Source organism: Glossina fuscipes, unplaced genomic scaffold (genome assembly GCF_014805625.2).
Source record: "Glossina fuscipes isolate IAEA_lab_2018 unplaced genomic scaffold, Yale_Gfus_2 26, whole genome shotgun sequence".
Taxonomy (NCBI): domain Eukaryota; kingdom Metazoa; phylum Arthropoda; class Insecta; order Diptera; family Glossinidae; genus Glossina; species Glossina fuscipes.
Window position 1 is genome coordinate 8,322,370 of NW_023998421.1, and position 23,796 is coordinate 8,346,165.

Here is a 23,796-nt window from a genome sequence, read left to right on the forward strand (position 1 = left end):
TTTTTTTTTTTGCAATTTCCGATGAGAATATTTTAACGTTACAAAGGGAAAAAACAAGACGATTGACATTCTCTACAGGTGTCATATAAATTATGAAACAAAATATCGCTATATGGATCTATTATATACATACATACGTACATATATATTTCCAATTATATTTCATACAAGGCGGATAGACAGACATTTGATTTATTTGCATGTGTGCGGTGTAAGTTCTCAAAATAAATATTTTGTGCGATTTTTCAATTTATTATTTAGGGCACAGTCCGTGCATACGTTGTTGTTATTATTATTATTATTATTGTCTACTTTTTCTGCACACACATACTCTCAATGCAGACATGCAATAATAAAGGTTTTCAGTGTCAAGTTCAGGGAAATTGTTAAGCTTGCATTATGATTTTCGGTTTGTGTTTCAAAGTGTTTTCAACAATTGTAATGCATATTACACGTAACTTAATGTCTTATTTTGCCAATTAAGCAATGATATAATAACATAAATACCTCCTATAAGCAAACTTTAATTTAAACTTCACATTCATTCAAAATGTGAAAAACGTATGAAGAAAGTTTTCATAATTTACAGAAAAAAAAAAAAAAATTAAAAGCACATTTTTAATATTCATTCAATTCCTCTAAACTATAATATCATTATGTTGATTACATTGCATTTTAATGCATAAATAAAACTTGGATTTATTTAAATATATATATAAATAAAAGTCATGCTCATGCATTTATATATAGTATATGAACAAGAATGAAAAAAAGCAAATGTATGTCAGTGTTACAATTTAAGAGCATATATGCACACACACACGCATACACTATCATATGCCTTAATACAACTATATATGGATTTTGATGTTCATACATCACAAATGTCACATGTTTTTCCTTTCCATATAAACAATATTTTTCTTAATTTTGCATACACATATAAACACATACACACATACACACACACACACACACACACTTACCTATACTTCCAATTATGACTATATATATATATATATATATAAATATACATGCGTGTGTGACATATGTTTTTTCATAATATCACTGCTAAATATTGCTATACTTTCGTTTTCTTTTCAAAAGGCATATCACCTTAATCTAGCTGATGGTAACAAAAACCTAATAAGAGTGAAATTTATTATCAACAAAATCAACGATTTCGTATAAACATATTATATAGAAGATAATTAATATACTCTTTCTCGATATGTTAGTGTACTACGGTTAATAGCATAAATAAATAGCAGTGCAACTACTCATCGATTAAAGCATATGCAAAGTTCCGGAATTGGCCATAGCATTGCAAGACATCAAAGGATTCTTAAGAAATTTACTGCTTCTACTTGCAATTGTAGACAAAATCCTACAATTAAAGATATCACTGAGTGTCAAGATGTCTCCAATGTTCGAAGACCTGCGGAACATTGCGGAACGTCGTTATGAAAGTGGTTAAATGAACCTTTTTTACAGAAAAAAGAGCCAATGATGTTAAGTAGGTCTTTCTACCTTTTAGTAGCAGAATTCGAATCTTCGATCTAAATGAATTGTGATAATCTAACGTAAAATAGCCTGTGTGATTTTATAGTTGTCTCGAACTCTTTTTGACACCAAGTTCGTGCGACTGAATTACAATCTTTTAGGTTAACGTAGGATATATGTAAAATTGTTAGAAGATCTATTTACAAATTATTTATAAGAACTTTTATATCACTTGTCCGTTCGAATATTGCGACTCAACACTCTTGATTCGGCTAACTTTGCCTAACGCATATATTCTGCTTATATGCCAATATCTAGCATTTTCGTGTTAAACCCTTTTTCCACGAATCACCAGCGGCATGAGACTTTTTCATTCTATAACATCGGTATCACGAATCTGTATTAGGTCGTGTCATTTCAAGAATTTCGTTTCGGTCTTTATTAAATGCACGATTTTCGTAAAAATAATAATAGTGGTAATAACACGTTGTCTTTCCACCCTTGACTTCTTATGTTTCATCGTCCACTTTTCAATGTAAACCTTCTTGCTTAGAGAAAATGCTTTAGATTGCAATAAATCAATGCTCCTATAGTCACAGAATAGAGGCACAGAGGTGCAGGAACAATTGAATGTGCAGGTCTATGATCGTCGGTTCAAATCTCGGTGCGGCTGCGCGTATTTTGCATGAGTGCTCAGTCGGTAGAGTCAGATCCCTTACCGATTTGGCACGTACCCACCATCTTGCAACCATTCTAATCTCCCCATATATATTTAGCTGAAGAAGAACGAGAAAAATTTGTTAAATTTTCACTTTTTGTGATTGGCGAGACTGCAGGAAATTCACATCAAAGAATGAAAGGGTTGAACGTTTTATGGGATTTTTTCCGAACAAACCTGTGTCAAGAAAAGCGCGAATAAGGTTTTGGAAAATATTAATGATGTGCTTTCTTTGTCTGACATGAAACTTTTAATTAGTTTGCAATCCTAGGACCATAAAGTTATGCGTTCATATTCAAATCTTCTTTTTCAGTTTCTTCCCTTGAAAATTTTATGCTGGAAATGGTCGCTTTACCTGCAGCCGATAAAAGCAGAAGCGCTCATTTTACACTTTAACATTGTTTTCAGAGAAGGAAATTTTTATTTTTTATTTGATGGTTTCTTCCATTTCCTACATTAGAAGGTTCTAAGCTTATATTAGATCAACAAAGAAAAACCCGACTTTTCGAAAAATCTAGAATGATATTTTTGTATAATACAATTAATCGAAAATTGAAAAAATGAAAAATTGAAAAAATGTTCCCTTCAATAGCGATTATGCAAAATTCACCTTAAACCCTTTATAATGCGCTTTTTTTTCTTTTATCGGATTTTATGTTTATATGGGCAACTATAATTTTTCAAGAGTATTTGTATACTAGCGGACGTATGTGTATATTCTATGTATGCATTTGCCTAAGTGCCTATGATGACATTTGATATCCATTGCCTTTAATAGTTTAAGGTCAAAATATTTTGCCTTCGTTTATGAAAAATGTAAAAATGCATTTAAAATCACATCTATCAAAGCAACGCCATATACACACGATCAACAAGTGATATTTATATTTATAAGAAACTAGTGCAGTTATCACTGGCATGATGTCACACACGCCCACCTTCATTTAAAAAATAAAGAAAATGGCACCAAAAAACAAAAAAAATAAGAACTAAGAAAAAACAGAATTTTTTCTACTATGCTTTTTGATCACGGAGCATATAACGCTGGCTGGCTGCATAAGTGCACACTTTTTTTTTCTTGTTATCAATTGCACAGAACAGCTGTTTATGATTGTTGTTGTGTTGTTTTTGCTTTATATTATGGTATTTAAATAAAAGAATGTTTAAACAACAAGTAATTTTCTAATTAAGCCAGTAATAGTGTGAATAGCGACATGATATGTGTGCGTGCGCTCTCATGTCTGTGTATGTGTGAGTTTATGTGCAATATGTTGCACTTTTACGCGTTATATTGTTTTAAGTCATTGCTAAGTGTTATTCTCCTGATATTGACACTAATTATTGACAAAGTAATAAAAAAAAGAAAAAGCTCTGCTTATATAGATATGTGCGTATGTCAAGATAAATACTGTGCGCTTGTGTGAATTTAAGACTATTTTCACATAATTAATTTGATTACTTAAATCTTGAGAAGGAAAGGGAAGGAGAAAGTCAAATTTTTTTTTTTCATTTATATTTACAATCTTGTAAAATTTGAAACCGTAACAAAAATTTCGGGTTTGAAAATAATTAGAAAATATTTCAATAATCTACTATATTTAAATACTTTATTTCATGCAGTTGTAGAAACAACAAGTAAAAACACTATAGAGGGCTCCATTAAACACGCCACACCACCTCATTTAATACGGTTGTTCAGAGAATGACTTCTTAAAATAAGGCTTTATATCGGAAAAGCGATTCGATCTGAACCATTTTCAATAGCGTTGGGTGTACCCAATTTCGTCAAAATATCTCAACAATTGTGATCTGTTGGTTGAGCATACGAATATCAGACGGACCGACGGACAGACAGGGTTAGATCAATTCAACAAGTTGCTCTAAATCGATTGGATAAGATGTGGCTCTATCTCAAATTCATCTGGTTGTTGCGCGCATTCGCAGAAATTTAGTATATTTTTGTAACGAAAGTGGCATAGCGACTAAAAAGCAAAAATTCCTAAGAATGGACACATTTATGAATGTTGTGTGCTCAAGCCCATTTAAGCGGAAAAAAACTTCATTCATATCAAAACATATTCATTAAATGATTTTTAAACGCACTTTCCATATTTTATTATTGTACCCGGGTTTCCTTCCGAAAGTTTAATATTCTATGAAATAAAAAAAGACATTACAACAAAGCCTGTCTCTTCTCGAGACATGTCGAATATTCAAATCGAGTTCAATCCTAGCCGTACCACACTTCTTTTGTAACGAATCATACCATGACGTGTCTCTCAATCACTTATGTCAATTGGTCTCAAAAAATTGTACTTCCACACTAACACACGGGCATAGAATTTTCAGACTTACAAAAAACATATTTTCTTTTTTAAATCGCACAGTTACATATCCTTCGCGTTCCTTTCTTCATCTGAAAAAGCATGTAAAAATTAAAAGCCCATTATTGTTAAAATTAAGTTTATTACGATTTCAACAGACCTCATTTCTTCGAAAATTAAGTGGAAGTGAACAAAGACAAGATAGGCAAGGAAATAACATTCGGCTAGAGCTGAGTCATTTATATCCTGCGCCCTTATCTTAAATTAGTAAAGAGCCGATAGCCTGAGTTGCTAGTGCTCAATGCCTTTTTTTAGTCTAAGAATTTATTTCATTAGTCTAAAATTAAAATAATAATAATAATAAATTAGTAAAAAATATATATTCGGCTCTAGCTGGTTCTTTTATATGAACCCTTCACATTTATCCTGAATGGGTACGAAATTATATTCGATTATATTATAAACGAATCTTTTGTACCCGCCAGTTTGGAATGGACCGAAAACAAAAACTTACATTTTCAGACTATCTTTTCCAATATGTGTAAAAAATACGTAGAAATTTTTATCATACGTCTGTTCTAGGTCACGTTTGTCATATCACTGCAGGCGTTTTCTTTGACCGATTTGGCCTATTTTTAGATAAGAGAATGTTTTTACCGGACTCCACACAAACTGATAGGTGAAGAGACTAACATGCTTAGATCGATTTTCAATCGAATGCTAATCAAGAATATATACATTTTGTAGAATCTCTAAAGGTTTCTGTTGGGTGCTGCAAATGTTTTGACAAATGCATTTTCCTTCCAGTGATCTCCTCAAAGTCGTTAAAAGATTAGGAAATATATAGTTAAGTATAGATATTGCTTTGAAAAGGCTGCTTGTTGTGAAATTTAACTGAACAAGCTTAATTACTTGATTCTATACCTAAGAAAATAGCTTTGCAAACTATAAAAGTGAAAATAGAACATGATCTTCCACTTTATTGTTAATAAAAGCTAACACTTCTAATCAGTGAAGAAAATTTAGAAGAATGTCTAAATGAAGCGTAATCCTAATTAATGAGAAAAATTTCTTTTTATATTTATATATATAGAAGTCAAAAATAATAGAAACTAAAACTGTAGTTAGTAATTATTAGGGTTCACAAGTATTTGACCTCAAATAATAATTCTTAAGGAATTTTAAGCGAATTTTAACACGTTTTTTTATTGATTTCAATTGAAATGCAAACCAACATAACATTACAACGAGTAAAGAGCAATAAACAGTTTAGAAATTGTAACATGAAAAAATATCTACATACACATATGAAGTAGTGGACAAAATTATTGCAAGTTTCTCGAGAATTTGCTCTTGTGGGTTTTTTGTAATACATATTGGTTTTAGTCCAAGGGATGTAAGCCAAAGTGATTATGAAAGGATGGGGATGCATTCATTTGATCGCAAACTTTTAACAGCCATCTTTTTCGGTCTTGTTTTTTTTGATAAGCCATTGTGTATTTAAAGCTGCAATAATAATACTCGCGGTTATACCAAAATATTACCTCACATGAACGTATAAAAATTGTTAGCAGGAGTAACAACTTATTTTCTTTGTTCACTGCAAGCACATATATCAATTGACTGCAATGTTCTTTCCCATATTTTCTACTGTAGGAACGCGACGAAAAATGCAATGGTGTGACATGCGATTGTAAAGGTTTGAAAGGTCGCCCTGGCACAATTGGTCCTAAAGGGTTTCCTGGGGCAGAGGGTCCACCTGGAAACTTGGGCCCAGATGGTCCATCGGGGCGACCGGGTGAAAGAGGTGATCCTGGCGAATATGGCGAGCAAGGCGAGAAAGGTCACCGTGTAAGTTTTGAAAGTGAATATTGCTTTTCTTTCTTTCTCTTATATTTCCTTTTTAATTTTAATTACTAATTCAGGGCGACCCAGGCGAGCATGGTCTCTCCGGTAAACCGGGTCTTCGTGTAAGTACCTTCTAAGATTATTTATGTTTTATACTAAATTTTTTTTTTCTCTTTAGGGCCCGACCGGTGAAGATGGTCCTCATGGACCTCGTGGTATTGATGGCTGCGACGGTACTCCGGGTCAAATGGGTTCACCTGGCATTCCAGGCAGGCTTGGTGGCCGTGGTGAAGTCGGTAAGCCTGGTCCTCCAGGTCCTCAAGGTGATGCCGGTGAAGGTGGGATCAATTCAAAAGGCACGAAAGGCAATCGTGGCGAACGCGGTCCTGACGGCTCGGAAGGTATGCCGGGATATGAAGGCATGAAAGGCTACAAGGGTGACACTGGCTTCTCTGGTGCTATGGGGAGAAAAGGAGAAGAAGGTTTAAAGGGGTATAAAGGCGAAATGGCTGAACCGGCAGATTTACAATTGCAACTACTGGGACATACGGGCGATAAAGGTGAACCTGGCGAGGGCGAAGGTGCTGAATGGAAACCAGGGAAACTAGTAAAGGGTTACAAAGGTGACAAAGGACCAATCGGCTTCAACGGTTTCCCAGGTATGCAAGGCGAAATGGGTGAATTCGGCCGTCCAGGTTTACCAGGTGCTCGGGGCGATATTGGCGAGCCTGGTGAAAGAGGTAAACCAGGCAAATCCGGTGAATCGGGCTTTCCAGGTGCAAAGGGAGTAAAAGGTGCTCCCGGGTATAATGGATTAGACGGGGAAGATGGCTTGCCTGGTGAACGAGGCGATGATGGATTCGATGGAATTCCTGGTGTTCAGGGGCCTGCAGGTCCTCCTGGATCCTACGATCCAAACTTAGATATATCACTTCCTGGCCCTATTGGGCCTCAAGGTGACATTGGTATTCCTGGACCTCCTGGTCTGCCTGGAATACCCGGAAAACAAGGCCGCCAAGGCCCTCGGGGTCCTACGGGCATTCCGGGTGATGCAGGCCTCGACGGTTTACCTGGCCGTCGTGGTATCAGTGTGAAAGGAGACGACGGTGATTACGGTTTAATAGGATTCCCAGGTCCAATGGGTCCTCCAGGTTATGCTGGACCTATAGGTAAGGTAGGAGAGACTGGAGCGCCAGGAAAAAATATTTTAGGATCTAAAGGATATCGAGGAAATATGGGTCTAAACGGACTTGATGGCTACCGAGGAGATCGTGGTGACGCTGGTTTACCTGGTGACAAAGGTGATCCGGGAATTGGTGTAAACGTTGTAGGTCCTCCTGGTCCGGATGGTCTACCGGGTCCTCGCGGTCAGCCTGGTGACGACGGTCGTCTTGGCTATCCTGGAATAATAGGGGATAAGGGCATTCGAGGTGATGATTGTGGCATTTGTCCCTCAGGCCCTCAAGGAAGTCGAGGAATTCATGGTGATGCCGGTTATCCCGGAGTTCACGGTGACAGGGGTTTACCCGGCCTGACAGGAGAACGTGGTCCTAGGGGCATGCCAGGTAGACATGGCCCCACCGGCTTTAAGGGCATGCGCGGTCCTGACGGTATTCCCGGAGAGCCTGGCCGTTCTGGTCCTCACGGTCGCCCTGGTATAGTTATAACTACTGGGAACCGGAGAGAAGCTGCGCGTGGTGATACGGGCGATGTTGGCGAGCGTGGCACGCAAGGGCAGCAGGGTGATCGCGGGCTAAACGGTCATCCAGGACTGTGGGGTTTAAAAGGTGAAGTTGGATCCCGCGGAGATTATGGAGACGCTGGCCGCCCTGGTCGTGATGGGTCAGCAGGTAGACCAGGAGGCAATGGTAGACCAGGCCGCAATGCAACTACTCCAAAAATATACTTAATTGGGGACCCGGGTTATGATGGGAGAAAGTAAGTAAATTAAAAAGAAACAAAAATCTGATTAAAATAAATTTTTTCTTTCAGAGGCCAAATGGGAGAATATGGTACCATCGGAAACAAAGGTCAAAAAGGAGAACCCAATCCAGGAACTTTTTATGATAATAGAGGCGACAAAGGAGAGAAAGGCTATGATGGATTACCAGGCCTAAGGGGTCTTAAGGGCTTCCAAGGCGATGAAGGAATACCTGGCATGCCAGGTGACATGGGCTTCCCAGGTCCTACAGTTCAGGGTCCAATGGGTGCCAAAGGATGGCCGGGTCTCAGCGGTGACATGGGCTTGCATGGTACGCCGGGGCTGAATGGTCTTGATGGTGAACCTGGAGATGATGGCTTGCTCGGCAGAAAAGGCCAACGGGGCGATCCTGGACCATATGTTTTGCCCGGCGATATTGGTATTGACGGCCGATCTGGTCCAAAGGGTGAAATGGGCGATATTGGCTTTCCTGGGCTGCCAGGACCAACAGGGAAGCCCGGCGTGAAAGGCGTGAAAGGTACGAAAGGCGATAACGGTCCTCAGGGCTTGCAAGGACTTTCTGGAAGTAAAGGACAACGTGGCGATATACAACCAGGCTATTCTGGCTTAGCCGGAGCGCCTGGACGGGACGGTAGAGTAGCTCCACATGGACGAAAAGGTCAAAAAGGTGAATCTGGGCCACCAGGACCTTCCGGTGTTCAAGGAGTAAAAGGTAGTATTGGTTATCCGGGGCGTAGAGGTTTGGTCGGCGACAAAGGCCAACCAGGTATACCAGGTGCACAAGGAATGCAAGGTTTTGTTGGCATACCAGGTGAGCAAGGAGACCGAGGCGAATTAGGGGCAGATGGACGCCATGGCGATATGGGCCCTAGAGGTGCACTCGGATTGATGGGAGCTAAAGGTATTCATCACTGCTCATTATGGTTTTGGATATTTTTTTATTTTTATCGACTTCGCAGGTGTAATGGGCGATTTTGGTTCTGTTGGACGACCGGGTAATCATGGATTTCCTGGTCGCAAAGGTGCTCCAGGAACCCGTGGTATTCCTGGCAGAGCAGGTCCTAAAGGTTTCCCTTCTCGCAGTGGCGTTAAAGGAGAAATGGGTTTGCCGGGCTTTGTTGGACCTGTAGGTTACGATGGGCTGCCAGGTCAAAAAGGAATGCAAGGAGCTAAAGGCGATGACGGAATCGGTTCTGATGGTTCACCAGGACTCAAAGGCGAAACTGGTATACCCGGCCGAAATGGGTTGCAAGGATTGGCTGGTTTAAAAGGGCAACGGGGTGACTTTGGTGAATTTGGTTTTCCTGGTCAAATAGGTGAAGTGGGTGAACACGGTTTACCAGGCTACCCAGGTAAACACGGCGCGTCTGGAATTAAGGGTTCCATTGGTCCACTTGGTGCTTTTGGAGAGCAAGGTGCACACGGGGATATCGGCGAAGTGGGCTATGCTGGTTATCCAGGGAGTCCCGGCGACCGCGGAGAATACGGTGTTGTCGGAGAAGTTGGTTCTCCTGGCGAGCAAGGTGATGAAGGTGTACCTGGAAGACCTGGTGTATTGATGATGTCCTACGCACCTCAAGGCGATAAAGGCAATCAAGGCTATATGGGTGAGTCTGGACCTATAGGTGAAAGAGGTTATGAAGGGAGTCCAGGGTATCGCGGTCGCAAAGGAGACCGTGGTGACGTAGGCTTAGTAGGTTCAGCCGGAATTGATGGTATTCCGGGTATAAAAGGCGAGCAAGGTGATAAAGGCTACCCAGGACCTTCTGGTCAATCCTCAAATTATGCTGAACCAGGTGACGAAGGTGATTCCGGCTACGATGGCTTGCCTGGAAGGCCTGGCCGCACAGGTCCTAAAGGTGCACCTGGAGACGTTGGAAATGATGGCATACATGGGTCTGCGGGGCAAACCGGCATAAGCGTCATGGGTCCGCAAGGCATGAGGGGTGATGTTGGGTATCCCGGCCCAATGGGTCGCAACGGTCTACACGGGATGACTGGAAGAAAAGGTGACCGCGGTGACATGGGCCCTCGTGGTATTCTTGGTGATATGGGCATGATAATTCCTGGCATTCGAGGAGATAGAGGAGAGCCCGGACCACAAGGTATGCGTGGTCAAGACGGTCGTAAAGGCGAACAGGGCATGTCTGGTAGACCTGGCCGTTCCGGGCCAACAGGTCCTCCTGGGCCTCGTGGTCCAACAGGTGATGCAGGTTGGAGCGGCATTGACGGTTTAGACGGCCTAGTTGGAGAAGTTGGTGAGCCAGGTGTTACTTTTCCTTTTGATTTTGCTCGAAAGGGTGACAGGGGCGAACCTGGTATTGATGGCTTTAAGGGCGAAATGGGCGAGCTCGGTTTACCTGGCGAGGTCGGTTACCAAGGTGCTCAAGGTGTGCGTGGGTATTCCGGCGAGCAAGGTTTAATAGGTTTAATAGGGCCCGATGGGCCCAAAGGTGATTTCGGCATGATGGGACATCCTGGACGCACAGGTCTTTCTGGTGCTCCAGGACGTAAAGGGGATATGGGCAATCCGGCACCACCACCACCACGTCCCAAGAGCCGTGGGTTTGTGTTCGCCCGCCACTCTCAATCAGTACGCGTCCCTGTTTGTCCCGCAAATACAAATAAATTGTGGGAGGGCTATTCGTTAGCTGGCAACATAGGCAGCAGTCGCACCGTCGGTCAAGATCTAGGACAATCCGGTTCTTGTATGTTGCGCTTCAACACTATGCCCTACTTGGTTTGTGACATAAATAACGTGTGCAATTATGCACAGAACAATGATGACAGCATGTGGGTTTCAACATCTGAACCCATGAATAATGCCATGACTCCAATACAACCCCAAGAAGTGATCAAATACATATCCCGGTAAGTTTTACTATTTATTTACGAAAAATACGCCAAATTAATGAGAACAACAACAATTTCATAGTTGTGTTGTATGTGAAACTACCACACGAGTCATAGCCATGCATAGTCAGAGTATGTCTATACCTGATTGCCCAAATGGTTGGGAAGAAATGTGGACAGGTTTCAGTTACTTAATGGTAAAATTTGAAAGAAAAAGATCTGACAATACAAGTTTTAATAATCATTTTTTAAGACAACAACTGATAACACTGGTGGATTTGGCCAAAACCTAGTTTCGCCCGGTTCTTGTTTAGAAGAATTTAGAGCACAGCCGGTTATTGAATGCCATGGACAAGGTCGCTGTCACTACTACGATCCAGTTGCTTCATTTTGGATGGCTGTTATTGAGGAACATGAAATGTGGCAAATGCCTAGACAGCAAACTTTGAAAGCCGATCAGACGAGCAAAATTAGCAGGTATAACTTTTTTTTTTTTTTTTTTTTGCCTCGCCATTCACCAGAGTGGGGTTTATTGTTCCATACACAATAAACTGTTATGGACTCTGGTGCTGTTTAGGCCCCTACTCTGTGGGGATTGTCTAACTCGCCAGGGGGCGTAGTACGCTTAAAAGTGGCTTGGGCCACCGTGGGGTTAAGCCTTTCAGGCAGGAACCCACGTTAAACCCTTGCCACAAATTCTGTAAAATATAGAAGACCTTAAATTGCAAAAAATCACATCTTTTAATACGTAAATTCATTTCAGATGCACTGTCTGCCGACGAAAGAACGATTCATATATAACACGTTTGACACCTGTAGACTCAGCGGCCTATGAATTTAGAAGGGGTTATGAAAGGCTAGCACCAGCTCCACCACCGCCACCGCCGGGTCCATACAGACGTCCCCATAATCGACGTCCCTATAATCGCGGGCGCTATCCACGTGAAGACACAACGGCACCCTAAAATTTTGTATAAACTTTTTCATTTCCCTTCAAGTCTAAACTAATTTAAGTAGAAATTAAAAATTTTTAATGAAAAACATCAAAATTATTTAACTAATAATTGCTTTAAGTTACGCAATGAATTTCTGCCAATTAATAAAAAACGAAACTAAATGTGCCATTAATAAAATTTACTCGTAAATAAAAGAAAAAACTTAACTATTTAGTAATCATCCCTTACACGCAATTTATGTACATTTTGGTCCGTGTTTCACCCTCTCTTAAATATTTCAAACAATTATTTTTATGTATATTTTAAGCATGTTACAAAATAGATATACGCGGCTTTAACCACAGCCGTAAGGTAAAACATCGTTGATCAATACTTTCAACCACTGCCAGGAAAAATTTTGATCGAAAACGGTGAAAATATCTAAAAAGTCTATATTTTTTATTCATTAACATTCAATTAAGCATTAGTTTTGTAATTATTAAATACATGTGTTTTAAAATTTTAACTTGTGCGGTTTTCTTTGCGAACAAACAAATGCGCGGATATAAGGATATAAGGTAGCGTGCCAAGTGTCGTAATTTGCCCAAGATGCCCGCCAGATAACGTTTGCCGTAAAAGCTGCTGAAGAAATCATGGCAAGTGCATATACAAGCATTGAGTCATTAATACATTAATACGTATTTATATGTATGCATATATATATACATAAATATATTCTTAAGAGTTCATGTTATTTAAAAAAATGAAAATTTAATGTCAAAGCACTGGATTGACTGCATATATTCAAACCAAATTTCTCTAATATTTCGAATTGACAACAGTAAGTGGCAAGAAAACTCGTTTCCAATGAATAATCGATAATTTATTTCAGACACCATTTCATAGTAAAAATTTTATTGAAATGCATTTTACCAAAGAATACAGTGAAAAACTGAATATATAATAAGTATGAAAATCGTTTTCTATCTCTACCACACGGCATAAAAAAAAAACAAAGCACTTTATGACTTCTCGATAACTTTATTGTTTTACCGAGTTAATCAATTTAGTAAGTGAGGCATTCCTTTAATCGAACTTCCAAAAACACCTTTCTTTTCACAATTCAAATTATTTCGTATTTTAATCTTATCAGGCTTGCGGTAATGAGAAAAATGTCAAGCGAAAGCAAATATACGATCGAGAATTTAAAGAGCGTTTTCTTCAACAATGGGACCCATACATTTTGTGTGGGAGACGTTACAGTTTTGGGAGTGTTACAGTTTTCAGTAATTATGCATTACGGTTTTCAATGATCATCATCTCTTTAAACGAGAATTTACACATTAACGCTCTCCTCTCTATCACAATTTTTGGACAGTGAACGTTCTGGTGAAATCTTAAAACCTTTTCAATCTTAAGCATATACCTTTAAAGGCAGAAGGAAGATTGGTGGGTTGGAATAAAAAAACAAATGCTTGGAGAGAAGAGAGAGAATTCATAAAGAAACATATAACGATTAGATCGATAGAAACGCAGAAATATCATTTTACACCTAAGTTGTGTTTATTTCTTCGTCAGCTCCACTTGCACTTATTAAGTACATATAACAAAATGCAATTAATACTTTCCTATTATAGTATCAAAAGATTATGGTACGCATATAATATTAAAATACCCTATTTTTATCATGGCAATGCATGAAAGAGATACATTTCGCGAAAACTTGGTTGTTTGTTTAAAAAAAAAACTTCATTGATTTTTAAGTTTTCATTATTACTCATTGCGAAGATCACATAATGATTATTACTCGCGCAAAAATAGGACTCAGTCAGACCAAAATGAGAATTGCTATGATAAAAACTACAGATGAGACCGATTCATATGTCTTTAGCATGTCAAAAGCAACAAAAATTTAATGAATTTTTCTCATTTATTTATTTAATTTACTAAATTGGTTCATTTGTTTACAATTAGGAAAAATTTCATCGGAGATTTATTTTACACAAATTTAGAATATTAAATAAATAAGAAAAAAAAAAGACAATTATTCATCTATTAGATTTATAATCATAGCAAAATGCGATGGTAGTGATATGTTTCTATCTATCAGGATCATATGCGAAAACGATCGTGGTCAAAGAGCGGTGAAGCACCTCAAACGGCCAGGAAGGTTTTGCTATGCATTTGGTGGAACTGGGAGGGGATTATTTATTATGAGTTGCTTCCATATGGCCAAACGCTAAATTCTGATCTCTACTGTCAACAACTGGACCGTTTGAAGATAGCGATTGACCAGAAACGGCCAGAATTGGCCAACAGGAGAGGTGTCGTGTTCCACCAGGACAATGCTAGTCCACACACATCTACAGTGACTCGCCAGAAACTTCGGGAGCTTGGTTGGGAAGTTTCAATACATTCGCCATACAGTCCGGACTTGGCACCAAGCGATTATCATCTTTTTCTTGCATTGCAAAATTTCTTTAATGATAAAAAATTGGAACTTAGGGAGGATTGTGAAAATCGACTTCTAGAGTTTTTTGCAAATAGAGACCAGGACTTCTATGAAAGAGGCATTTTGAAGTTACCTTTAAAATGGCAACAAATCATACAACAAAACGGTGCATATTTGACCCAAATCGGACAATCCGAAGCATGTTAAATAAAGTCCTAAGAAACGTGGCCGGAGCAAAAATATAGTTCCGAATAAAAAATAAAATTATAAGTAAAATTAATTTCTTTGAACACAAAGTGAGCTTTCACGCCATAAAATATTTTGAGCATATTTCTTGAATATCAGTAAATATATTCCCTGATTCCTTGATAAAGCCTAAGTAAATGACGAGTCGCTATATGCGTATATTTCCAAGTTGTTAAAATTACTTTGAATTTCTAGGTGTAATTCATTTAAAGACTGCGTTCCATATTGACTTTAGTCTGCTTGCAATTTTTCTTTAATACTCATCAATGTTGCTCGATAACAGAACCAGCAAAATTAATGAAAAATTCCAAAATGCAATTTAACTTTTTAAAAATTTTATTTCCTTATGGAATAATTTATTACTCTCTAATTTTTTCTTTAAGAATTTGTTAAGAAATAAAATTTCAAATATAGAATGCAATATGGAAACGCTTATTATCAGACCAAAAAGATAAATATTGGTTTCCAAGGGAGTCTCTTTCAATGAATCTTGATCTTCTTCGGCATCCTGGGAAATTTTTAAATTAAAAGCAGAAGATATATCTACAAATACTTTAATTTGAAAAGAGTTTTCTTACCTCCGCATTGCCACTTATCAAAGCCAATAAAAAAAATAAAAAACAAATAAAGAAAAGGAATAAGACAAGATCAAAATCTATCGTATTTTGCATAATTATTAGCGGGACTTATTCTCCATGCTCTTTTACTTATATTATAGCGAATATCGTGGCTTTCGTGGCTACTATTTTATAATGCAAACCTATTTAGTGGCAATAGATCTTAAATGGTTTGGTCACGATCGAATATAATTTTCCTACTTGTTTCAATATATATAAATAATCAAAATAAGATGAGAAAAATTGTAAATATAGTAGAGGCGTGATCTTCTGAAAAAGTATTCAAAAATATGGAAATTGTTAGGTGACACAGCTACACCGAAAAAAGGTTAAGAGAAAAAACTGAGAATAGGTAAAAGAAGTTAAAACCGAACGAATGAAATGGAATAAAAGGAGAAATCTGTTGTGGAAATTACTAGTTATATTTAATTTCTAGTAAACCAGGTAAATATTCCTGAGTCAATCAAAATAGTACTTCAGAAGTTTTTCAATGAAGTTTGTCCACTGGTTATGAACTGGGTATAAGATACCACTTACTGAAATGCAAGAATTTTCGATTTTTCGATTATTTAAACGCAGTCTTACCGTTAAAGTTAGCAGCGAAAAAACAAATTTTATGATAAGCCGAGATTATAGTCTCCCAATGTAAGAACAATGTAACTATCGATGTAGTGAGTGAATAAATAAAAGGAAACTATATAGATTAAAAAAATTCATTTGAATATAATTTAAGGAACAAAAATAAATTGACCCCTAAATGAAAGGTCCACGATGCCGTTTTAAGTTGGGTTTCTCTAGAAGAGATACTGCCAAGGGATTTTGCTGAGTAAATACATGTTCAAGTATTGCGAATTGTAAACAAATGTGGACGCTTATTCTCACATGTTTGGAATTTTTATACAAATTATTGAGAATCTATTCAGACCCATATCCCTCTTGCCCGTTCTTCTAATAATTACCAACCAAATGATTAAGAAGAGTCTAACAAATTTTCTGAACCACTCACACCTTCTCCCGTCAAGGTCCTTTGCTTACCAAAAAAATATCTCCACCGGTATGAGCCTTAATGAAGTCCTTTTCACAATTGCAAATGAAAAAGCAAATGGAGACCAGGTAGACATGCTTTGCTTAGACATTAATAAAGCTTACGACTGTGTAAATTTAGCGAAACTGGACCAATTTCTATCTGATTTTAAAATCCCTACACAAAGTAGGCATTGGGTTCTCAACTTTCTTTCCTCGAGAACTCTCGTATTAGATTCATATACAGTCGAAGTTTGCGGAGGTTTAACTCAAGGTAGCTGTCTCAGCCCAGTTCTTTTCAATTTATACACAGCCGGTTTACATAAATTACAGGACAATTCTACCCATTTATTTCAATATGCCGACGATTTCCTCATCATCTCTGCTGGAAAATCATTAATGGAAGCAGAAGAAAATGAATTTGTTAAAGACATACGTAAAAGAGTATTAAAGCAAATTTCAATTTCAGAGAAAAAACTCAAACCCAACTGGAAAGAATTATTTACAGATGTTTACAATGACGTTCCATTGCATTTACAGGAACAAATGAACGAGCTGAAGCGGAATATTGAAGAGAACAAAAGTTACTATCCCGTTAAGAATTTTAAAGCTTAAAAACTTCATTTTTTCAATTATTTTTCACTACCGTGAAAGATTCCTCTCGTTAAATTATTTAAATAATTGGTGGCAAAGTGCTTTACGTATTTATTGTTTTGTAATATTATTATATCTGTAAGGCGCAGTATATACAATTTTCGAACGCTATATTAAATCGAGCCTTAATTAACTTCCGATGCAGGATCAGACAATGTTCGCGTCTTCCTACTATAAATCACAGGAGGAAATGGAACAGTGCTGAGGTGACAAGTGGGGAATTAGGGTGAAGTGCTAATAAGTGCTCAGTTAAAAATTTGTTTGCCGAATTGCATTCTTCTTCCGCTCTTGACAGCATTCTTTTCAATTCAATATTTTAGCGAAATGGTTGAATGTATCGCAATCGCTTGTTTACTGCCATATGGAAAAATTAGGGGAAGTCGAAAAGATGAAAAAAAAGAATTATGTCAATATGCAGCAATCACAGCAAATTCACAATTCAAAATGTTATGAAAAACAAACAATAAAAGCCATTTATTTTAAAGTTGAAATATATTAATCAAATTGTTTTATTAAAGTGGTAAATGGTCGTTGCCAAATTATGGATCAATTTGTACACAAAAATATATCAGATATTACATATTACATATAACTAATTAATTTTCTTAATACCCATCAAGAAACAATAATTTGAAACCACATGTGTGGTATGTAAAAATTTTTTGTAAAGCAATATCGTAGGGAACCGATCGTTTTTTACCACTTGGAAGTTCTTAAAATACATCGAAATGTCATTAATTAAATAAAATGCGAAAAAATAGCAAAACTAATTTTAAGGAAAAAAGATATCGACACGTTTTTAAATTCAAAAAAACCAGTTCCGTTGCTTTTACACAATGTAATATAAAGTCGTACTTATTTCTTTGAACTAGTATAATTACGACTTAAGCCCGAGAGCCGCCCTCTCTTCGGTCTATTGACGCCTGGTGTACTAGTCGTAGTCTCAATTTGTCGCGAGGTTCTTTCCGGTGTCTCACAAAGTTGGGGGGGGGTGGCCTATAATTATATTTTGGGTTTAATGACAATGATAAAAGCCTTTTGCGACACAGCGTTGGACCAGCTGATGCAAATTTGCTGTTGCTGGGAGCTTCGTCCAATTTTACTTCTTCGCACATCGCTTGCACGTCTGTTTTTTTGGCTATTTGCGCACTGCTGTTTCCAGTTTTTCCAAACTTGGACTGCATACTTTTAATCGACATTCGAGCTTTTATGTCTTTTAGTTCAGTTTCATAATTCGTTTCTTGCAAAGTGTCTTGAAATTCTCTTAAAATATTTTTCACGGATCTTTTGCTCTCTTCCGATATGGAGATTGTTTTACCATTCGCTGTTTGGAAACCAGCAGAAACAAGCGAACTTTCCGGATTATTCACCTTGCCCACTTCATCTCGATTCACTTTCCTTTTCATTTCTTCCGTTTCGTTTTTATTAGAAATTTCACTTACGCCAACTGCGTCTTTATCTACTCCCAACTCCGGCCGTTATCCGCTAGCTTTTTGGGTTATCTGCTTATTTACTGGGAACTTAGACGTATGGGGGAAATTATTAATGGAAAATGAATTATTCATCTTCACGTCTTGAGAGCTTATGTCATCATCATCGTCATCCCAATCGTAATTGTATATTTTATACTGATTAGATGGTACTAGATCTAAAAAATTTTGGATTAATTTAAATATTGTCTCATCGCGGATTTTAATAATGAAAGCATAATGAAATATGAGGAATATCATACCCTGGGCTATCTGCTCATTTCTCGGCCCGTTAAATTTTTGGTTTAATGAAAGCGGACGCCAATTACGGCGCGGAGCAGCTGCTGCTGCTGCAAATTTGCTTGTGCTGGGAGCTAATTCGTCCAATTTTACTTCTTTGCACATCTTTTGAACGTCTTCATGTAAGATTTCCTGAGTGCTTATGGAAGCAAAAATGTCATCATCATCGTCATCCCAATCGTAATTGTATATTTTATACTGATTAGATGGTACTAGATCTAAAAAATTTTGGATTAATTTAAATATTGTCTCATCGCGGATTTTAAAAACAACTTACTTTCATTTGCGTTGTATGTGTCTTCTTTTTCGATATCGTCAGAACCTCGATCTGAATCTTCTTCTAAAATGAATTTAGAAAGTTAGAGTTTTTAAAAAAAGCTTATAAAGAGCTACTTACTTTCTGGCGTAGAATCGTACAAAAGAGCCAATTTTGCCTTTTCTCTGAATTCGCGACTGTAGGTTTTCTTGGGTTTTTCGCGTAAAAAATATAAAGGGGACCGTTCCAAATTTCTTAACTTACTCTCGGGTGATGCTACAGGACTGTTAAAAGGCGATGTAGAAAAGTCCTCAAATATTATTTCAACTATTGTTTTTTTTGGTTGTCATCTGGAAAGTTCTCAAACACTACATCCACATCTTGCTCTTCGGGAGCCTCTGCATTTTTTACTTCTTTCATTGCATCCTCCGCTTTCGTGCAGCATTCGATTAACTCTTCGTCAGAGATATGAAATTCATACTGTGATAACAATTCATGACAAGATGTAAATTGTTGCGAGCTTGTCAAATTGTCAAAATTGGCTGTTGTCCTTTGCACATAAGGCCGGGAATCCACTGAGGACAGAATTTCATCTTCGTATCGGCCCACACTTTTTTGCAAAACGTTATTTTTATTTGCTTCCATTTTTCGCTAATTGAAAAGATTTAAAAAGAAAATTAGGTAAGCAGGTGAATTTCCAAAACTTGAATAAATTAAAGAAAAAAATTGTTTTTTTTTTTTGACTCTTTTCGAGTTGTGGCCAAAGAATGCATCATTTCATAGGGATTACTTTTCATTATTTTTCGAGATAAAAATCTCAGTTTGCAAAGAAGCGTTTGTTTGGTTTTCTAAGACTTTTTCCGATATTCCCTATAAATAAATAAAATAAAATTATAGCGAATTATAGATAAGAAACACAAGTTTGATTATATATATTTAAAGAGTTTTTTTTTTAAACGTTTTTTTCTTCATTTTTTATTTAAATAAACAAACAAAGGAACAAAAAATAACAATATTTAATGGAATGAAAGAAGCAGATGAGAAAAAAAAATTTTTTTTCGGTTTAATTTTACTCGAAGTCTGTGGTTTTTCGTAAAGCGCTGTCAGTATGAAAGCGTGCAGCGAGAGTATCTGGAAATAATTAAACAGTTTTTTTTTTCATTTTTTTTATATATATAAATATGTACTTCAAACTTGCTGCTATCTTGCTTTGCCATTCACGTCTACGCCATAGGCCATCTTCGAAAGATTCATCGCTTGCGGCGATAATATTACCGCAAAAAATTGACTAGAAAACGATTCGGCAAAGGTTACTCAATCAGTTCCGTATCTTTATTGCCGCATGGAGTGGAATTGCTACCGGCTTGATTCGATGCCAATTCATCAGACTTACTTCGAGATTTCGGACTAAGCGATGGTAGAAAGAGATCAACAAATGAAGCTATTAAACGTAACAGCAATAAACCTATGCGTAAAATTTCAACCTAAATGCACAGGATCCCAACGTGTTAAATTCCAAAGGCTTGCTTACTGCTTTAACTTTATTTGCTGACAATGTTAAAATCGGAGAAGGCATGAATTGGCAGCAAACGTTAATGCCTTTATCAACGATAGTTTCCCAATTGACATGGCCGGTATCGCTATATATAAACCGGGTAAAGGTTGCTCAAAGAGACAGTGGTGCTAATAAGGACATTTGGAAAATAAATAAAAATTAAATAAAAAGAAGTAAAATGGAAAATTTAAATAGAAACGAACACAACGAAACTACAGAAATAAGTGCAAATAGCTTTCTGTTCTTAGCTTTCTCTATAAAATTTTGTATTTAAAAATTTTTCCATACTGTTTACCACAAGCGTAAGCGTAAATAATCCAGTATCTGGCAAAGGAGTAAAGAAGAAATATATTAGAGCAACACATTTTTTCTATTGTTATCTCATTTGCCTCCAAGTAATCAGATCGAAAGCGGTTAATCGAGTTTGACGGCGGGATGAAACAAAAACTATGCTGGGTCCCGTTGCCGGATAAGAGCGTATTGTTTGGAATGTCGGCCGATTCATGGTGGCCATCCGTGGACATTAATGTTTGCCTGCAAATAAATCATTAAAGAAGAGTCAGAAATGTTATGAAAATCGGTTTAATTACCGGAAAATCCAATTATATGCACTTGCAAAGCAACCGGTCTTACGGAAGGTTTAAAATTATATAACCCCATTTCCTTAATATCCAGCCAATTGGCGAGATCTTGAGCGTTGGTAAAAGCAGTAGATAAACCAACGTATATTGCATCCTATGTTGACGTAATGAAATTCGTACATGATACAATTACAAAATGTATTTCGTCTATAATAATTAGTACAACGTCCTGTACATATTCTCTTGTCTAGCAAGACCAGCTGATACCATCCCGTTTTTTTGGTGTGGTAACTATCAGTTGAGAATCCAATCGCTAATTCTTTCAAAGGCGCAATATAAACAACCTTAGCTCTTTTGTTATTATTGTATGGCGATTTCCGCCACTACAGTTTTATCTGAACTTGTGGGTGACTCCAGCAAAACGTTATTATCAGTATGATAAAGACGATGAAATGCGTAAAATTATATAAAGATTCATAGATTTTTCAGAGCACTTACAGCTATAGGTTTCGGTAAGAGGGGGATGGTGATCCGGTAGCACTAAAAGTTAAAATTTAATGGAGTCCACGCATTAGTATCTAGCCAAGTGTCACTCGCTACTCGTATATAATATTGTGACGGTAAAGGCTCTTTGAGAAGTATTGCCAGTTTTTGTGGTTTTTGGCTGTAGACAAATTTGCGCGTGGCTTAAAAAGTGTATTTTTTTTTTTTTTTTTTTTTGGTTGTTGAACAGAGATGGACTAAGCGAATAGATTTGTGGCTTATATGTCCTTATTAAAAACTCTACCGCATTTGAGATTTGAAACCACGACCATTGAGTTGAATAAAAACTGTATTTTAACAAGAAGAAAGCACATAAACAGAAATTGTTTATTTTTGTAATAGAATTGTAATTGCGGATTGGTAAAAAAACCTGGAACAATTCGGAATGATAAATAAAATTGAATTCGGGATCTTCAATCAATAACCAAAAATTTTGACTTGTTTTACCATCTACCAAACAAAGTTTGGTCATATATTGATTTTAATACGTAACACTGTACGCGTTATGGGCTGCAAAGTGTCATCAGCATTGAACATGGGCAATTCTCCTTTAGCGATATCTATTTCACGAAGTGTGTATAAGCTAACACCTCTGTTTTCTAATTTTTTCTCGATATTGATATGCTAGAACTGATGCATAGGACTTTTGAAATCCCATTGTTGTCGTTCAAACAATTTGCACACTTGCAATATATGCCCTGCAAGTATCGAATCATTATTACGCAAGACAATCGCCCGCAATGCGTTTTATATTTTGCACGATGTACGACATGTCAGAGCAAACGTTTTCGCATAGCCACGCGAGAGGCATGTCTGAACTAATATATTAATTATATATTATTATTCTGAAATTAAATGGAAATAAATAATTAAGTTATAAATGACAATCAGTAAAGATATATGCAAACTTACCATTGGAACGCAACGAGTATTGCGAGGAGGGTGGAGATGGCGCGCAGAGGAACTTAGGTCCACGTTATGTTTGTGTCCATTTTCTCTCTGAAATTTATTCCGGACAGTAATGCTATCAGCAGGAACCCGAGCAAGTTCCTTCGGTGCAGCTCACTTCTGCTGCATAATCCTGGTCTTCGGGAAAAGGGAACTCGTTCTATTACCGTTGCTTGTAGCCGCATGCCTATTTTTTTTGCCGTCATGTACTGCCTAATTGTTGCGTAGAAAATTTCGTACGCTCTTTGGAAAGTTTCATTGACTTCTTCGGTTGGTAAATCTGGTTTCAAATATTTTGAAACCCACGTCAGACTATTCAGCTTATTCCTGGCAACCTTGCGACCTTGTTTCAAATAACAGAAGGTGTCTTCGTTCATCGTGAACTCTTGTAGGCATTCCTCGCAATGCAGCTGCTCACGAATGTAGCGTGCTATACCACATCCTGTGAGCAGCCTCAGGCACTGTTCAAGATTGCGGCTCAGCGGCTGAGTGATTAGATTCTCGAATATGTCACCGTTAGGGGCGAACGGTTCAAATTCGTCATCTTCATTGGCCGGCGCTTCAAGCTCGTACAGTAGCTTTCAATGAGGAGGTAGTCGTCCTTCTGCTCGACTCCTTCTGCCCAGCACTCCTCCCGTACGTTTCTCAGTCTTTCGACCAGCGCAATTATTTCTGTAGATGATCGGCACCTTCTGCTGCTATTTCTGGCAGCCATGTTGCTGAAAAATCTTTCCAACAGATTTTGGCTTACCCTGTACGGCGCGATGATTTCGTCAGAGTAAGCCTCCAGCAGCTCTTCCATAATTGCGCTGAAGTTTATGATTGTTTTGCAGGTGACATAAGCTATTAGGGCCCCAATAAATTTTCTCTCTAAGAATTCTTCTACGACCTTTAATTGCTGTTTTTTTTCCGGCCAAGTTTCGCGGCTTATCATGTCCCGGTGGAAGACGTTGAGGAAGGACGTAAATACCGCGGTAAAGTCGCAAAGTCGTCCTCGGTCAGTCGGGCGCGTTTCGGGCCGTGCGATTG

At 37.6% G+C, this 23,796-nt stretch overlaps 1 protein-coding gene and 1 pseudogene across 1 annotated transcript; one reads left to right on the plus strand and one right to left on the minus strand.

Moving 5' to 3' along the window:
* The first annotated feature begins 6,094 nt into the window (after positions 1 to 6,094).
* Positions 6,095 to 12,284, plus strand: LOC119635465 (collagen alpha-1(IV) chain). The gene is made up of 9 exons (XM_038030276.1): positions 6,095 to 6,100; positions 6,202 to 6,396; positions 6,471 to 6,515; positions 6,572 to 8,331; positions 8,386 to 9,236; positions 9,295 to 11,206; positions 11,271 to 11,385; positions 11,442 to 11,665; positions 11,952 to 12,284. The coding sequence occupies exons 1-9, from the start codon at positions 6,095 to 6,097 to the stop codon at positions 12,151 to 12,153; spliced, it is 5,310 nt and encodes a 1,769-aa protein (XP_037886204.1). The 3' UTR covers positions 12,154 to 12,284.
* Positions 12,285 to 20,158: 7,874 nt separating this feature from the next.
* Positions 20,159 to 22,133, minus strand: LOC119635466 (annotated as a pseudogene).
* Positions 22,134 to 23,796: the final 1,663 nt, after the last annotated feature.

Coding starts and splice junctions, on each gene's coding strand:
- LOC119635465 (XM_038030276.1), top strand. Junction 9,237..9,294: donor CGGATTGATGGGAGCTAAAG/GTATTCATCACT, acceptor TCGACTTCGCAG/GTGTAATGGGCGATTTTGGT. Junction 11,207..11,270: donor GTGATCAAATACATATCCCG/GTAAGTTTTACT, acceptor ACAATTTCATAG/TTGTGTTGTATGTGAAACTA.